Below are 17,603 nucleotides of genomic sequence, written 5' to 3' on the forward strand. Positions count from 1 at the left end.
CTGTTCCTTCGCATGATGCACATTTCACAGCTTTATTGTTTTCATTAGTTAATTAAACCTTTAACTCTGCACACATTTAATCCGTAGTTTCTGCATTTGAAACTTCATGCTTGGCAATAGCACATCAGACGTGATACAAGTTGAAAAATGTAAAGTCTACAAGTTTGTCGAATTTTGACATAACCGTACATGGCATTTGCCTTGTTGCGGGGAAAAGGACGAGAATGCCAGAATGGACGAAAAACATGATATTCAGCTAAACTTTTGCACTACGTTATTAATGAACGACAATTTTTCTATTGAAAATACCGGCATTATTTTTAGAAAATATTTGGGGTATAATTAAAACGGAACCAAACAAGAAGAGGTTCATGTATATAAAATTCGTTTCGATATGACGAATGTGCTGATTTCTGTAATATAATTATCATGGTACTGTACGAATGGTTAAAAAGAAATCTTTAATATCTTATTTCTTTAAAAAAAATTGACATGTAAACTTGAATATTATATTTTGCTGTTTTTTTAGGTCAATACGATGATTAAGCTATCCGAGAAGTACAATATTCACCGAGCCCGAGTACGATATTCACCGATCCGGAGGCAAGGTGAATATTGTACTTCTCGGGTAGCTAAATCATCGTGTTAATCGAAAAAAAACGAGCAATAATTATTTTTTTATATAATTCATCGACAAATTGATACAGACATATATTAATTGAATGTCATCAAGCAAAGTTTTAGTTTAAAGCCAAAGCAGAACAAATTTAGAAATGCGATGTTTCATTTGGCTATCTTATTTAGTCCAATGTAGAGAAAATGAAATGTTATATTGACCTTCTTGGTTACGTGCAGGTGAAATAACGTTTTGTTTTTTCGATAAAGTTGGATATGAGCTAATCAGAAAGCTAGGAAATAATCAATTATATAACAAATGTTAATGTGTACTCCTGTCTAGAAATGAGACGGATCAAGAGGTTTCATAACGGGATGACATGTTTTGATCGGCATGGGGTGCGGAGACCGCCGTGAGGTCCCATGTAGCTCAATTGCTTCTACTGTGTTCTAAGAATTTTGAGAGAAAATTTTTAACTCGGTTTTCCGGTTATTAAAAAAGTGAAAACGGCGGGCGGGGGAGAGGCTGCCATAAAGGTATCCTTATTGTATCGATAACTTCTCGTACAGGATAACTCCTCGTACAGTTTTTTATACGGAAGCTGATTAACAGCCTCCGTATATTGTGATTGGCTTGCCCGTGACGTCAAATAATGAGGATTCCTTAAGCACCAGCTAGCGGTGGACGAAATAATGAATAATTATAAGATTCGATGAATAAACATGGTGTGCTTCTTTGTCTCTGTCGTATATCGTTCGCATATTATCAATTAATCTCCCGTGGAGACGTATCTCTCTTTACAGCCCCCCCCCCCCCCCCCGGAAAGTGATTTGGGAAGTCAGTGTATTTTACAAGCTGATCACGCGTGAAAAAAAGGATAGAATTGACAAAAAAATCTTTTATATGATGCAAACAATAGCCGTTATAAATATCATTAAAACTGGTACCATATAACTGAACTTGAGTTCTCTGTAAATTCAAAATAAATAGCAAAATAAAGTACATATGTTTATTGTGTCCATAGTCTTAACGAACGAGAGAGAGAGAGAGAGAGAGAGAGAGAGAGAGAGAGAGAGAGAGAGAGAGAGTTCTGTTAAGAAAAAAGAAGTATACAAACACATTATATCAATCTTTAGATCAAACATCACAAACAGTGTATAATACATGTATAATACATGTACTTCATTGTTATAAATACTTTTTTCTCTTTGCTAGAAATCAAACATCACAAAGAGTGTAGAATACATATACTTCATTCTTAGGCATGCTTCCTTTCCCTTTACTTGAAATCAAACATCACAAACAGTGTATAATACCTGTACTTCATTGTTAGGCATGCTTCCTTTCTCTTTACTTGAAATCAAACATCACAAACAGTGTAGAATACTTTATTGTTTGGCATACTTCTGTTCTCCTTACTTGAAATGAAAACTATTAGAACGAAACTGTTTTCCCTTATCTTTGAAGGAACACTTGGTGCACCTCGCGTGTTGATTTGATTAACAGGGGTAAAACGTGGACTCGGACTGAAACTGCATGCTGGATTAAATCACATTATACTATATTCTTTTGTGGATAATAATTTTATGAATATATTATATAAGTATATTTCAAATGAACGTACGTAAAATTACGCCTTAAACGCTCTCTTTCTCTCTCTCATCACGATCATAATAAGAGAACATATAGATCGACGACACTCATTAATGAAGAAACCCCTTCTGTAAGATTAAAAAGGAGAGGGGGGGGGGGTGTGTTGTACAGTTAGACAAAGTAGTTTGCAATTTAGAGGTTATCTTTTGTCTTGAACAGGTGTGGAAACCTCTAGGCTATGGCGTTTTCTACCTTTGGTTTGCAAATCACTATACACAGGAAATAATATCGACTTAAACTAAATATACACAAGAAAAGAAATGTGTACATAAATAGTTTGCATTGTATTTTTTAAGTTCGATTGTATGCATTTAATAACATGTACAGTTTCCCATGTTGTTTTGTGATGCAAAAAGTAGTAATATAACAAGCTTATAAGGTTAAAATAAGAGAACAACACTATTTTTTTTAATTTTATCTACCTTACTCTGATGTCAACCTGAAAAATATCCTCGCGACCTTAAACTGCCATAATAATAAACCGCTTCGCAAATATTCCAACATGATAAGCAGTATGCGCGCTGTTTTTCCTTAAATCAAAAAAATCATATAAATTTTTATTAGTTTAATTTCCCCCGAAATGCCTCCTCCGTCTACCAGTACTTTCAGTTCTTTGATTAAGATAGCAAGTTGTTCTTTTTAAACATATATCAGAGGTATGCAAATTGCTGGGATTATAAAAAAAAAATATCAGCTGTTTAACTTGGTCACTTTTGGCAAAAACGTTGCATATAGAGTACCCCATTTTTCTGGATAGGTAGTTTGTATCAATTCAGTATGGACAAATGGATTATGGATACTGTTCACACACAATCAAAACCCGGTTTGCTGTTACATTGACAGTTTTTCTTTTATTGTTTTTTTTTTTGTTATTTTTCTGAATTAGTTAAAACTAAATGACTTGCAAAGACTTGGTAAATTTTCGCTGAAAACGTTATGTAACTACACATGTATTTATACTTTTTTAAATATCAAAATGATTTTATTGTGCAAGTGAAAGATAGATAATAAAAGAATCTAAAACTGTAAAAAAAAAAAAAAAAGAGTCAGGGTTTTATAAAAGTTTTATATTAGTTAATTAAAGCTCAAATTCAGGGTAAACTACTACTAGTATGTTTACGTTTCTGTAATGATGATTTTGTTTTCTTCGGAAATTGGATTTCTAAAAGTATGGAACGGGGTTGGTCAGATGAATTAGAGCGTATATGAACTGGTAGAGTTTTTGTCCCCCGCCGCAACGCGGTGCGGGGACATAGAAATGCCGGGCGTCCGTCCGTGCGTCCGTGCGTCCGTGTGTCCGTGCGTCCGTGCGTCCGTGTGTCCGTCCGTCACACTTTTTTGTAAGCGCTCTCATGCCTACAAATTTTGACGGATTTCCATTAAATTTATACCAAATGTATATACCACTATTACCTTGGTCAAGTTCGAAAATCAGCATTGGTCGATACTTTTTGTTGGAGTTATGAGACTTTGACCGCAATAATGACTCTGTTTTATCCAAAAATTGACCTTGTAAGCGCTCTCATGCCTACAAATTTTGACGGATTTTCATTAGATTTATACCAAATGTTTATACCACTATTACCTTGGTCAACTTCGAAAATCAGCATTGGTCGATACTTTTTGTTGGAGTTATGGGACTTTGACCGCAATAATGACTCTGTTTTATCCAAAAATTGACCTTGTAAGCGCTCTCATGCCTACAAATTTTGACGGATTTTCATTAAATTTATACCAAATGCATATACTACTATTACCTTGGTCAAGTTCGAAAATCAGCATTGGTTGATACTTTTTGTTGGAGTTATGAGACTTTGACCGCAATAATGACTCTGTTTTATCCAAAAATTGACCTTGTAAGCGCTCTCATGCCTACAAATTTTGACGGATTTTCATTAGATTTATCCCAAATGTTTATACCACTATTACCTTGGTCAAGTTCGAAAATCAGCATTGGTCGATACTTTTTGTTGGAGTTATGGGACTTTGACCGCAATAATGACTCCGTTTTATCCAAAAATTGACCTTGTAAGCGCTCTCATGCCTACAAATTTTGACGGATTTTCATTAAATTTATACTAAATGTTTATACCACTAATACCTTGGTCAAGTTCCAAAATCAGCCTTGGTCGATGGACTCGATACTAGACAGCTTGACCGGCGGGGGACCCAGGAATTCTATTCTTGTAATTATAAGATATTTTAAAATATATACTGTTTTGACGATATTTTTCAAAATTAAGTAGCTGCTTTATGGTAAACAGTTCATGTTCACAAGTGGCTGTAAAGTTGTATTATAATAGCTCTCTGGAAATTTTTTTATCAAAAAACATCAATAAGTGAGTCTGTATCGAACTGACATTCAGAACGTCATACTCTTTTCCCGTAATAATTGCTTGAAATAAAAAAAAAAGGTCAATATTCACCAGCAAAATACGCGTTTTCCCTATGTATTGCTAACAATGCAAAATGAATAATTTTTAAAAATAATTCATACACATTTTTAATATCACGACAGTTAACCTTAACTTTGGAATTTTTATTTATTTTTCAAAGAGGGGGTTTGCTTATTATTTCTCATAGTAATCAAAATTTAAAACCAATGTCTTTAAATATTTTGTTTTCCTTGTCGAGTACTTTGCAACTAAGTTATTTAATTAACTAGTTGGCCGACTCCGTGTAATTTTTCGAGGGGGAGGGGTCTTGTCCGAACTTTGTGGTAGCGATTAGAAGCTTTTGGAGATATTTTCTTAATTCAACCTAGGTCTAGACTTTAACAATGTGTTGCATGTTTTTTTATCTATATACATGTATATTAAAACAAAGTCATTTTATGCAGTTTTTTCTAGTTCTTAGAAGATATCTGAAGCCGATCGAATTCTTTACTCGCATTTTTTTTATACATTCTCTTGTCAAAATGTACAACAAGCTCATAATTTGTTTTTCCGAAAAATCATACTTCCCAAGAAAGGATGTTATTCAGAGATAATACCAATTATAGGCCCACGTAATATATAATTTATTTTATTTATTCTGTCCCCATTCCGGCGATAACAGCATGCCTTTACCTGCACCTAACCTCCTATTGTTGACGTCACTGTTTCCAAATATGATCATGTCAATATTCGACAAACTTGTAGACTTTACATTTGTTGATTTGTAACATGTCAGCCATGCTATTTCGGAAAACTGATATACAAATGCAGAGACTACAGATAGAAAGTGTGTATTCATGTAAATAACAGACAGCATTTTACAGCTGCAATTAAGCATCTGTAGGAAACATTCGATTGAAGGCCTGCGCGGTCAACTCTAAAGTGTTTATTCCTGTGTTTTATAGGTGACACGATCAAAATTACACTCATTCATACTCAGGCTCACACACCAACATGATTGCATATTCGGATTTACAAGTTGACATATCTGGATATTTGAACACAATTACCCTCCATTAAAAAAACCCAGATTCATAAAGTTTTCACTCTAATGCCAGTAAATTGTAGAATAGATGTTGACATAGTGTTGATGCTAAATAATTTTGTATGTGTATTTTAATAATAATGTCTAAAATCATATTTAATATGAAGTCATTTATGAAAGACTTCATATTAAGTCTATAGCTGAATATCTCCAAAGAAATGAAATGAAACAAAATTTTGCAGATCGGCTTCATTTTTGATTAACAAACTGTTTCTTCATTCCATATTTAAATTGTATTGTATTTTCGTTACGTAATCACTAGACATCGACATTTTTCTCTGTATTAGTGTCGATAGTTCTACCGACCATCGCATTAGTTAAACCTGCCGAACAGTCGTCATCTTACTATTTAATATATGGACCCATTGCGGCAGTAAATTGCTTAAATATTACATTTACAGTTCAGTTTAATAACTTAAGAACAACTATCACAGATATTTCTCTATTGTAGTTAATTATATCCCCATATCTTTATCACGCAAATATTATTATTTATTGTTATTTCGTTGACAGTTCTGCCGAACATCGCATTAGGTAAACCTGCCGAACAGTCATCAACAAATCTTGACCATAACGCCACGTATGCAGTGGATGGCAACAGAGGAACTGACGTTTATGTAGACAAGTGTACATTCACACTTTTTGGTGACACAAGTCCTTGGTGGAGGGTGGATCTACTGGCTGTGTACTCCATCACATCTGTCAGAATACTCAATAGCGGAATAGACCGATACGGAATAGGTAAGTTTAAAAAGAAACAACATTGCAAGGCTTGTTTGTTTTTATATCCAAACTTTATATATGTATAACATCACAACTGTCAGAATACTTAACAAATAAATAGACAGTTAAACACAGGTAAGCGTATCTAACAACAACATTACAGAATCGAAGTATAGCAAATGTAGAGGAAAATGTTGTTTAAATTCTAGTTAATTGGTTCATAGCTTCGATCGAATGAAGCCCCCAAAATATTGATTTACTATTTTGTTATATCCAAAACTCTTTAAATTCCTCTTTTATTTTACACAGTATCTATGTTAATCATGATTAGGGTGTCCTATAGATGTGCAATAAGGTTTCGGAAATTTAATTTTCGGCCAAGGGGTTAATTAAATGCCGAAAAGTGACGTTTATTTTGTTTTCAAAAAAATGTGGTTTCAATAAATTAACTAGTTTATGCATAGGCCAAACCAACTCCTGGAATATAATTGGAGGCGTCCTGTTGATGTATAAGGTCATTGAAATTTTATTTTAACCCTTAGGGTAAAAAAGGTGGGTCTTTTTTTTTTTACAAAAGAAATGGTTCCAAAAACTCAAAGAACTGAGTTTTCTTTGGAATTATGAAATGGGATATCGGTTAGATGCACAAAAACCTTTTGAAAAATTGTCATATTGATAAGTAAATAATAGTTAAAATGACATTAGTTCCCTCAAGATAAATTTTCTTTTTTAAACACACAAATAAAAACAAGAGGCCCATGGGGCGACATCGCTCACCTGAGTAACAATGGCTTTATATAGGTGTTCAAAGGATATTGTGCCATATGGCACCTCAGTAGAAAAACAAAAAAAGAATACCATAAATAAACTGTATCCAAATTTTACACTTATTAAGGTCTTCCGTTTCCAACGGAAGACCTTATTGTTATTCTTCGGATTCTTTTTCTTCTTCTTCTTTTTTTTTCTTAACACTTTTTGTGCACGCGATATCTCAGAAATGGTTCGACCGATTTGCACGAAATTTTCAGATCTTACTACCTATGTCCTGAACCTTATCGGAATTTGTTTTGGTTGATGACGTCATATCCGTTCTTGAGATATTGTCATTTTAAGGATTTTTAGGGTGTTGGTTTGTCCAAGAGTGTTCTCATAGACTACAAACGATATCGATTTCAAAATTTCAGGGATGATAGACAAAAAATTGTTTGAAAGCACAAAAGCATTCAAGTTAGCCTACCACAAAAAACGCCGGAGCTCGATAGGGCTCGAAAATTGAGATAAAAAAGTGTTGTAATTTTGCTTGGTTTTCTTAGTTTATCTCTTTTCTCGCAAATATGTTGTTAAGACATGTAGAATAAAAAATATTTTAAGTTACAAGATCTTTTGTTTGAACTCAAGAAAAAGAGGCTGGCCCCTCAAACTAGGGACGATAATGGATCAGCCCCTAAAACATTTTTTCACATATATTTCATGAGCAGTAAGGAATTTCCAAAGACTATGTTTAAAATTTAAAGACCTTTCATTTGCTATCAAGAAAAAGGGAACGACTCTTCAAATTAAGGATCAAGATGATCCTAAAGTCTGATATCTATATAGTCGTTTACTGAGAGATGTTTTGTAATAGGATATAAAAGCAAAATTAAGTATAATACGTTTATATATCCTGATTTTCTCATGCATTACCTAACAAGGGTTTTTAGGGGCCAGAGGTAAAAAAGTTTAATCTTTTCTATCTTTATTGGAAGAAATGCAAGTATTTAAAAAAGCAACGTAAGAGAACTTATAAAAACATTACAGAAAAGCATTAGTACTCAACTCCTATTTCGAAATCATGTTTAGTTGTCGAAAGTTAAAGTCCATGACGTCATATCACGTTCTGAAAATCGGACGGAAGACCTCCTCGTTGCTCGCAACGAGATCGTGTCTAGTTTTCCTACACTCAATTATATGACATTAAACCCCCCCTTTTTTTTTTTTACCAAAAATAAGATCCTATGCAAGATAGAAAACAACATTTTGGTAGAGGTACACTCTTAACTTCCAATTCTCTTTATTTCAGTTCTGCCCCCTCACTTTATAAAAAAATCAAATTATATATGAGAATATGCACATAGGTACATATTCATCTTCAACTACATTGTACTTGCTAGTTATTGTATTTTATTAAAAAAGATTCCTATATGTGAAAGAGGAAAAGTGTACCTCAAGGTGCTCAATTAAAAACATTCAAATATTTAATTGGTCTTCCACATTATAAACGATTGTTGTTTACAAGGCGTGTACTCGTGCTATGTTTTATAACCTTACTCACTTGATCGATGAATAAGATCGATGAATAAACTCGAATGAAAAATGTTGTCATGTAATATGTTAAAGAGCTATTACATGTATAATCAATGCATAGGCGTCGGAACTGGGTGGAGGGGTAAGGGGTTCTTTCCCCCCCCCCCCCCCACACACACACACACACCTTTTTTTTTTTGCAAAGTTAGACATAGCCACACTCAAATTCTTTTTTTTTTTGCTTGTCAAGATTTCTGATAAGGTCTAACCCAACCCCAACCCCTCAATGAGCCTCAGACTGCAATGTATTGACAGGCATATCGCTCTATTTTACTAAGGCCCACACTTTATTTTCATCTTTATTCAAGATCACATCAAAAAATGGCTACAAATCAAGATGATTTTCCGCTGTAATTTTTTCTTAAGAATAGCGATAATAGATTTATCCCCGTAACAGAAATGTTTTAAACTGTTTTAAAGAGATTGTTTTAATTTAATTGTGTCTGAATAACCACCAAAGTTGGTGTAGAATCATCGCATAAGAAGGTGGCTCCAAAAAGTTGTTATAGCATATTATCCTTTTAATTTTTTCTGTACAAGTATTTAACGTTTAGTGAGACATTTCTATTGATAAATCAAAATTTCAGCATCAATCATAGAATTATAAGAAAGATACAGAACTCACAATTCTGCTTGGTTTGAGTCAATTTTTTGTTCACATGAGTTAATTACATTCAACTTAAGATTTTTAAACTTGGTATTTCCTATTCAGAATGAATAAAAGCATGACCTTAGTTCTGGGAGCAAAGCTCTGTATCTTGCTTATAATTCGAAACTTGACTCAGCTGAAAATGATTAGTAAAGAGAAAATTGTAAATAAACAATTAAAACAGAAGAAACATGCACTAAAACAAAGAAAGAGCACAATTTATTTTTCATAATATATATATACCTATATATTTCTAGCAGCAAAAACAATCTCCGTTTAGTCTGAAAATGCAGAGCATCTTAACCAAACACGTTGTATTATAATCAACCATAACGTAGAGATAGTACCGAATTACCAATAAAATGTATAGTATTTATAATATGATATGCTGTTCGTGCATCAAATTATGCTAATTTTGCGCAGGTGAAATATTAACTGTCTGATTTACCGAAGTCTATATTTGATTTACATAAAATCCCAAAATACAGGCAATATTTCCTCTCAAGTTAAAAAGCATAAACGAAATTCAAAACAACGTAAAACCACGGTCAGGAGTGAAATGGTCAACGCATCGAAAGATTGAATCTCAACTGACTTCACTAAATTGGCACAAATATATTTAGCATGTTTCAAGTATTCCTTCGCATGTAAACTGTTGCACAACAAGCAAATACATCTTTGTCAGTTTGACCCGTTTACCATGCGTCAACATTCAAACTTGGCTGCCTTACACAATGAACTTTCGATTTCGATATGGAATACCGAACCCGAAGTTATTTAAGAAATGAAGTCAATGTCTACCCAAGTTATACGAGTATAACCTGGGTTGGGGCAATTTACGCTTTATAATCCGCGAAGCGGATTATAAAAAAAGCGTAAATTGCCCCAACCCAGGTTATACTCGTATAACTTGGGTAGACATTGAGTTCATTTCTTATAATTTAATTTTCTGTAATTTGCTGTACAAATTGAGTCCGTTTACCTTTAAAAATGATATTAATCTGTTCAAAATTCAAACGTAACGTCAAGCGGATTAGTACGTTTTTGACGTTAGTGCATTGTGACGTGTCTTGTGACGTGCAAACCAGGTTATACAAATTTAACTTAATTTTTTGTATCCAATCAAATGCCGCGTTACAACCAGAATTAAATTATAAACTGATTGACAGCGATTATCTCTATTTTTTTTTTCGTTAATTACTCAAAATTGAAACAGAGGTCGCCAATAATTTTTTGCAATTTATGATTTCCTTTCCATAAGGATTATTTTTGCAAAATTACGTTGAATTTGCTTCAATAGTTCAAGAAGAAGATTTTCTCCGTTTTAAATAAAGATCGGTCTTTCATTTCTGCAATTTATAATCACCTTTCTAAAGGGATGCTTTGTGCCAACTTTGGTTATAATTGACAAAGTGGTTTTAGAGAAGAAGTTTAAAATGTGAAAAGACGGACGGACGGACAGACGGACGACGGACAAAAGGTGATTAGAAAAGCTCACTTGAGCTTTCAGCTCAGGTGAGCTAAAAACCAAAAAAAAAAAAAACAACAACAACAACAAACAACAAAAAATCCGAACATTCATATTTAACATAATGGTCAAAATTCTAATGAAATATAAATGGTGGTTTTAATATTAACTGGTAAAAATGACAATTTTTCTTTAAAAAAAAATATAAACAATATCAAATTTTCTAACTTTAAAGAATTTATAAATGATTTATCCAGATACGATCGTTGGTGTCTGGTAGAGTTCCAGAATTTTTTAAGGGGGGGTCAATAACATATACTCAAGTTATATTTATTGACTATATACGGTTAGAATGATACACCTTTATTCCCATCCTACAGTATCGATCAGACCAAACCAAACAGAAGGTAAACCCCAACTAAACCCTGGGGTTACTTTCTGAGATTACTCCGGGTTTACTAGAGTAAACCAAAAGTAAACCCATAGTGGACACAAAAAGTAAACCCCGATCAGAAAGCAGACGGTACATGTGTATTCATAATATACATGTACAAGGGGCGGGAATTACAGGCAGTAGGATAGTAAGATAAATCAAAGTACTGACGGGAGTTGACTTAATCGATTATCATTTATTTTAAAATCAACTTATCTTGCGTGGCAATTAGTTTCTAGTTTTTATTTAAATTACGCACTTTTTTAATAATTAGACTTTTCAGACAAGAATTAAGAGAAACCCCAAATGAATCATGTTGTGTAATATTTAAAGATAGATTTCAAACTATGTATTAACAATCGAAACAATTCTAAAAAGTGTATGGATCAAAGCAATATTGATATTGAACTCCAGTCTCGTTCAACCAGACGCTTAGCTGTCTCCGTTAATCTCCGCCAAGCAAGAGAGCCTCTATGTTTGTCGAAGATTTACGGAGACAGCCGAGCTTTTGGTTGAACGAAGTTAAACTCTGGCGTAGGAATACAAGAGAGTACATGGATATCTAAATTGTTCGTATTATATAAAATCTTACTATTTTCAAAGTGTTTATATAAAAGTACATGTACCACTGACGAAATCCATGATCATCTTTACGAAGTCTTGTTGTATCTTCTATTTGCAAACATGTCCCGCTATTGTAAATATCATTTTACCACAAAGTGTCATCTTTTAATTGGACCAATATCGTTGTGGATTTTATGTTATGTTTTATTTTTCCTCTAATATCGGCGTGCGTTTTCTACATTTTGTACCGTTAATAATACCCGGTACTTAGTGAAATTAGTATTTTAAGCGGTGCAATTTTTTAATACGTTTGCATTACTTGACAGTTGTTCATTCCTGCAGCTATATACATAAGATCTGAATATAGAGATCTAGACGTTGCCTGGTTTTATTTTCCGTTTATAAATAGGGACTATGGTGTGCTGATCCCAAAATATTAATAGTTATACAACACATTTGGACGATTTTTAAAACCAAAATATACATACCTGTGAAAGATGCAATTAATTCAGATGAAACGGGAAATATCCAAGAAAACTTCATTGACACATTATCATTTTTTTTAATCGGAAAAATTCAGAGGATCGAAAACAGATTTCTTACGGAGATTTATAATGGGAAATGTTGACATCTTTTCTCCATTCGTAGGTCATTCAGAATACCTCGCACAATTTTTCAACGTTATCATTCGGGTCAGTTGAAATGCAAAACCCTGTAGACTTCTTTATTTTCAGCTGTGTATTGAACCTAATGAGCTAGAAAGGACGTTTTAAAGAAGAAATCGTGAAAAATGTTCATGCTTCTGAAAGAACATCGCTTGAACCCTGAGGTACATAAAAATATCGAGCTATGCAGCAAAATGTGAATCGATGATATTTTAGGACAGGGTATTGTGGTCAATGCATGTACTGTTGATTTTGGGGAAATAATTATTCTTGAATAAATAATCTCGGATTGATAATCTTTCAAAAAAATTAAATATTAGACAAAGGATATTTGTTTTAGCATGATACACAAATCTATAAAGTAAATAACATTAGATAAGATTTTCCGTTTTCTGTTCCGTTCCGTTTTCCGTTCCGCGTTTTAGCAACACCCCGTTTAGTTGACCCCAATCGCAAATCCCGAGTAAACCCAAAGTGGACACAAATTCTTAAGAAGTAAACCTATAGTAAATCAAAGGAAAACCTCAAATGTAAGCCCAGGGTTCAGATGGTGTTTACTCTGGTGTTAGGTTGGGTATAATCAATACTGTAGGGTTTTTTTCTTCAAAAACAAAATATATTTCAGTTGCAAAACCATCTCTTGGAATAGGATTGGAATTGTCATACCCCCGCTTCAAATGAGATTGGGAGTATACGTCATATACTCGTCTGTCTGTGTGTTTGAATGTATTTGTGTTTGTCTGTCTATAACACATTTATGTTCCATTTTCCCCGTAATTTAATGCTTGAAATTTTAATTTTTTGATTAGGTATGTCATGTGGTGGGATTCATTTTAATCATTGTCAATCTGAAGAATCAATATTGAAATATAAGTAAAAATGGATTAATAGACATGTGGATCTTCATAATCATTAAAATATTTTATCATTTTCTATTTGGCAACTCCTCGGGATTACACCATTTGATGCCCCCGACATAAAAACACATGAATATATATGGCTACAGTGTAGGCGGTAAGATGAATCTCAACAGTTTTAAAGATAGTCAGCCTTTTTTCCGTTTCATGAGGGTCAAAACCATTCACAGGATCATGATATACATAGTATTTGATATGCCATAAAACCAGAAAAAAAATATAATTGATGAAGAATGCATGTTTTCAAGATACTTAGTCTTTTTGAGTTTGTTGGAGGGTGGGTGAAGGGTGAGGTGATGACCCCAGGTTAAGGGGATATGTCTGAATTGCGTCTTGACATGATCAACGGGAATATATATGGGTAAGGGATATCAAAAAATTATATGGTTAAGGGATAAGGATTAAACCATATACAAGACAGTTCAATAATTTGTAAATAGTTGATAAAGAGGGGGTGGATAAAGCCCCTGAGCTTTGATAAATGTTATAAACATAAATCAATTTCAAGTCAGTTCCACAGCCTTTTTATTTGGCAATATTTGGAGGGGAATTATCCATAACTGTTTGTTCTGCAGACAGTTTACACATTTGTATACAGAAATCACTCTTGCGCGATTGTTTAGTGTAAAGTTACTGATAATAAATTTATTGGCTACTACGCAATGCAAGTAAAAAAAGTAAAAATTTCTTAGTAGAATTTCAACACATTGTCATAATATATAAGAACTTTTAAATGGCGGTGGGTTTGTAGCAAACATACAGTTAGATTCATAAAGTGGAAATAATATCAGGTTTAGCACGATATCCTAATTTATAAATTATATGCTATTAGTTATAGGTTATAAGGCTGTTATTACAAAGTAGTTATAATAATGTGAGCTATTCAGATCTTTGCTTTTGTAAATTATTGAAATCTAAAAGCGTTACGTCTAGGTTGTTTCCTACGATTGTCATAGAAAACATTACATATAATATCTAAAATATCAAACATCATTTAAGAGAAGATTTGCCTTGACCTTAACCCTTGACTTAAGCAATCCAGTTCGTGCATTTCGTTTCTTTGTAATAAACATGGATTATTTATTGGTGTAGTATACAGGAAGTAACTTAAAGAGGAGAAAATAAGTCAAGACGAGGATTATGCAGTGAGCTTTCACATAGAAACTTGACGTAAAGTCACCGCAGAGAATATGATAGAGTGATTACTATAGGGCAAATGCATAGTGGGGCCTCAATTAGACTGCTTAGAGTAACAAAAGTCTACGACATTATAAAGTTTTCCGTAGTCATCAAGATAGTTGAAAGTAGCACGTAATATCAAGGATTTACAACGATAATAATATATTTACATCCACCAAGTATTTTTCCCTATATTAAAACTAATAGTAAATTCATAACTCTATAGAAACAACAATATTGAAATTTACACGCACATGTTCATCGATTGGTCGAAACCTACATGTACAGCAACCTACGTAATACCACGGACTGCACAAAACAATCAAGATGACGTCAGACTTTTTACAATCAATTTATTAATTTGTTAAAAGATAGATGTAAATATGTTTGTGTCATAATATAAAATCTTTTTTGAGATTCATGCGGGTTCTTAAGGTAGCCATCATTGCAGAAAAAAAATTAACCCGCTGAAGAAAATGAATTAGCATACTTATTCCTGCCACATCCTACAATTAAGCTGCTTAACATATATTGACTTTCAACAAATTTATTTGTCAATATAAGGTACAGTCATTGTAATTGTGACCCGTAACAATATTAGAATCGCCAAAGCAAGATCTCGTCAAACTTAAATCATTCTTATTGATCACATTTTTCTTGAAAAATTATCACAGAAAATTTCAACCTTTTCTTTTTACGTTAAAAACAAAATAATCATATTTTGCTCAATATGAGCCTTTTTGTATGAGTTAATTATGCAAAACAATAAAAATTAAAACAAGTACAGGGAAGTTTAATCTAGGGGAAACACTTCGGTAAGGTTTTTCCTGTGTTATATTTATATATAATTATATTGTGCTTATTTTTATGACCATACAAGACAAAAGATTACAGAATCTAGTTTACACCTGTAATTTGACTTTTATTCAGATATTTCACACTGGCTGCATGATGTTACCGTCACTGTAGGGCTGACAGAATCAGACGTCAACACTACCTGTGGTTTCTTTGCTGGTCTCGGTACCGCGTCACAGCTGGTCGTCATCGACTGTCCGACATTACTACAGGGAAGATTCGTTAAGATCTCCAAGACAACCAGTCATCTCGTTCTTTGTGAGGTTGACGTGTTTGGCGTCCCTGGCTAATATTCATTCAAGCTGATGACTAAGCTGAAATGTTGCTGACTTCAGATATATGTATATGTTTGCGTATCCTGAGGAATTGATTATCTGTTCTTATTTAATGTGACTTTTCAAATCGCTTCAAGTTCAAATTCTACAGCTGTTGCCCTATTTATACCTCTATATGTTTTTGCTTTTAATGTTACATGTCTGACTTATTTATAATGCAACTTACATTGGATTTAACTGTGAAGCTTGTTAATGTACCTTTATATTTAATTCAACATTTTTTAAATAACTTTGATCAGTACCTATTGGTTTAATTCTGTTTAATTACTGTGGTGTCAATAAATTGCATTTATGGTGTATTTTGTTTTCTTTTAATAGAACATTAATTAGGGCATGGTAATTATTTACACAACAAAATAATAAATTATATGGGCGCAATTATATAATTTTTTTCTAATGGAGTCTATTCGATTTGAAATCATTGAAGACATTTTGAAACCAGAACTTATTTTGATTGACCCGTGCAGATAATATAACATTTAAAATTCTGTAAACTAAAAATATAAACAATTTTGAATTCGGTACAACCCGTCGCTAACCTGAAGCTTTTTAAAGCTGAACACCGCTAGTAAACAGGCACTGTCCGCCATATTTCTTTTTCATCACTGTTGTCCCTACAACCCCTGTACTGTTTTATGCTTTATTTTAGCAGAAACCTCTCGGAAGAGAGTAAAAAAATACAAATAAGATAACACACATTTAGACAAAATCAATACACAATTTTACAATAAAATACTGACAATATTGACTAGTCTTATTAAATCTGTAGTTAGGAATCGTTAACAGACTTTTAGGATAAAAACAATGACAAATTACTCTAAACCATTTGCTGCGTTTATACATAAAAATGACTGAAATTGTTCGCCATATTTACGATGACCCATTTACAAATAAAGCTGATAGAAATGCCAAAATATGCAAAATATACAGAATGTTTACAAACTACACACAGCGTACACAATATTTAAAGAGTATTCGATCATTTAATACACAAAAAGAAGACATGGCAACAGAACTTACTCCATGGGGGGACAAAACACGCCAACTGTAAAAATAACGTTGTGCGGATAGACTGGGCGGACACAAACAAATAAAAACTAAAATTAAAACCGGGGACGGATATTTCCGGACACTGCAGTAGCAGCCGCGAAGCTTCGCGTCGATATTAAATTAAAAATTAAAACTAAATTTGCATGGGAAAAACAAATTTTTATACATTACAAACCTTTATGAACATGCATATGTAGCTTAATCCACAAAATATCTATTAAATGAGTCGTACCAAGGCATTTTGTAAAAATACGTTTGAATCTGCCTGCCATTTTGTCGGAAATCGTACTCGAAATGTCTCGGATTGTATCATTAACATGGTGACCATAAACAGCGAATTTTAAACGTGATGTTAAAAGTGGCAGTGATTTCGTTGCAAAAACAGTTAATGTGGTAATATGGGATTATAAAAGAGCAACATTGTATGTATTTAAGACAGTGCGATATAATTTTTTATTTGCTACGAAGCGAGTATAAGGGACGAATTCTATCGTAGAACCGGGTACGTAGGGCATCTGTCATTTTAACGATAGAACATTTTATTTATATTGACAAATGAACTGTGGAATGGTGATTGATTAGAACTCGGATAAAACACCAGATAAAATGATTGATATACATGTTACAATGATATAATGGTTGAGAAAGCCGTTAACCCGTCGCTTAGCTTTGT

The 17,603-nt window shown here is 33.2% G+C and overlaps 1 protein-coding gene across 1 annotated transcript in view; it reads left to right on the plus strand.

The window, feature by feature from the left end:
* LOC117685989 (uncharacterized) overlaps positions 1–15,835 on the plus strand; it is a 38,054-nt gene extending 22,219 nt beyond the window's left edge. Inside the window, exons 5-6 of the mRNA XM_066087434.1 lie at positions 6,263–6,490; positions 15,621–15,835. Coding sequence (XP_065943506.1) covers positions 6,263–6,490; positions 15,621–15,835 — 443 coding nt within the window. The remainder of the gene's footprint in view (positions 1–6,262; positions 6,491–15,620) is intronic.
* The last annotated feature ends 1,768 nt before the right edge of the window (positions 15,836–17,603 follow it).

Source organism: Magallana gigas, chromosome 1 (genome assembly GCF_963853765.1).
Source record: "Magallana gigas chromosome 1, xbMagGiga1.1, whole genome shotgun sequence".
NCBI lineage: Eukaryota > Metazoa > Mollusca > Bivalvia > Ostreida > Ostreidae > Magallana > Magallana gigas.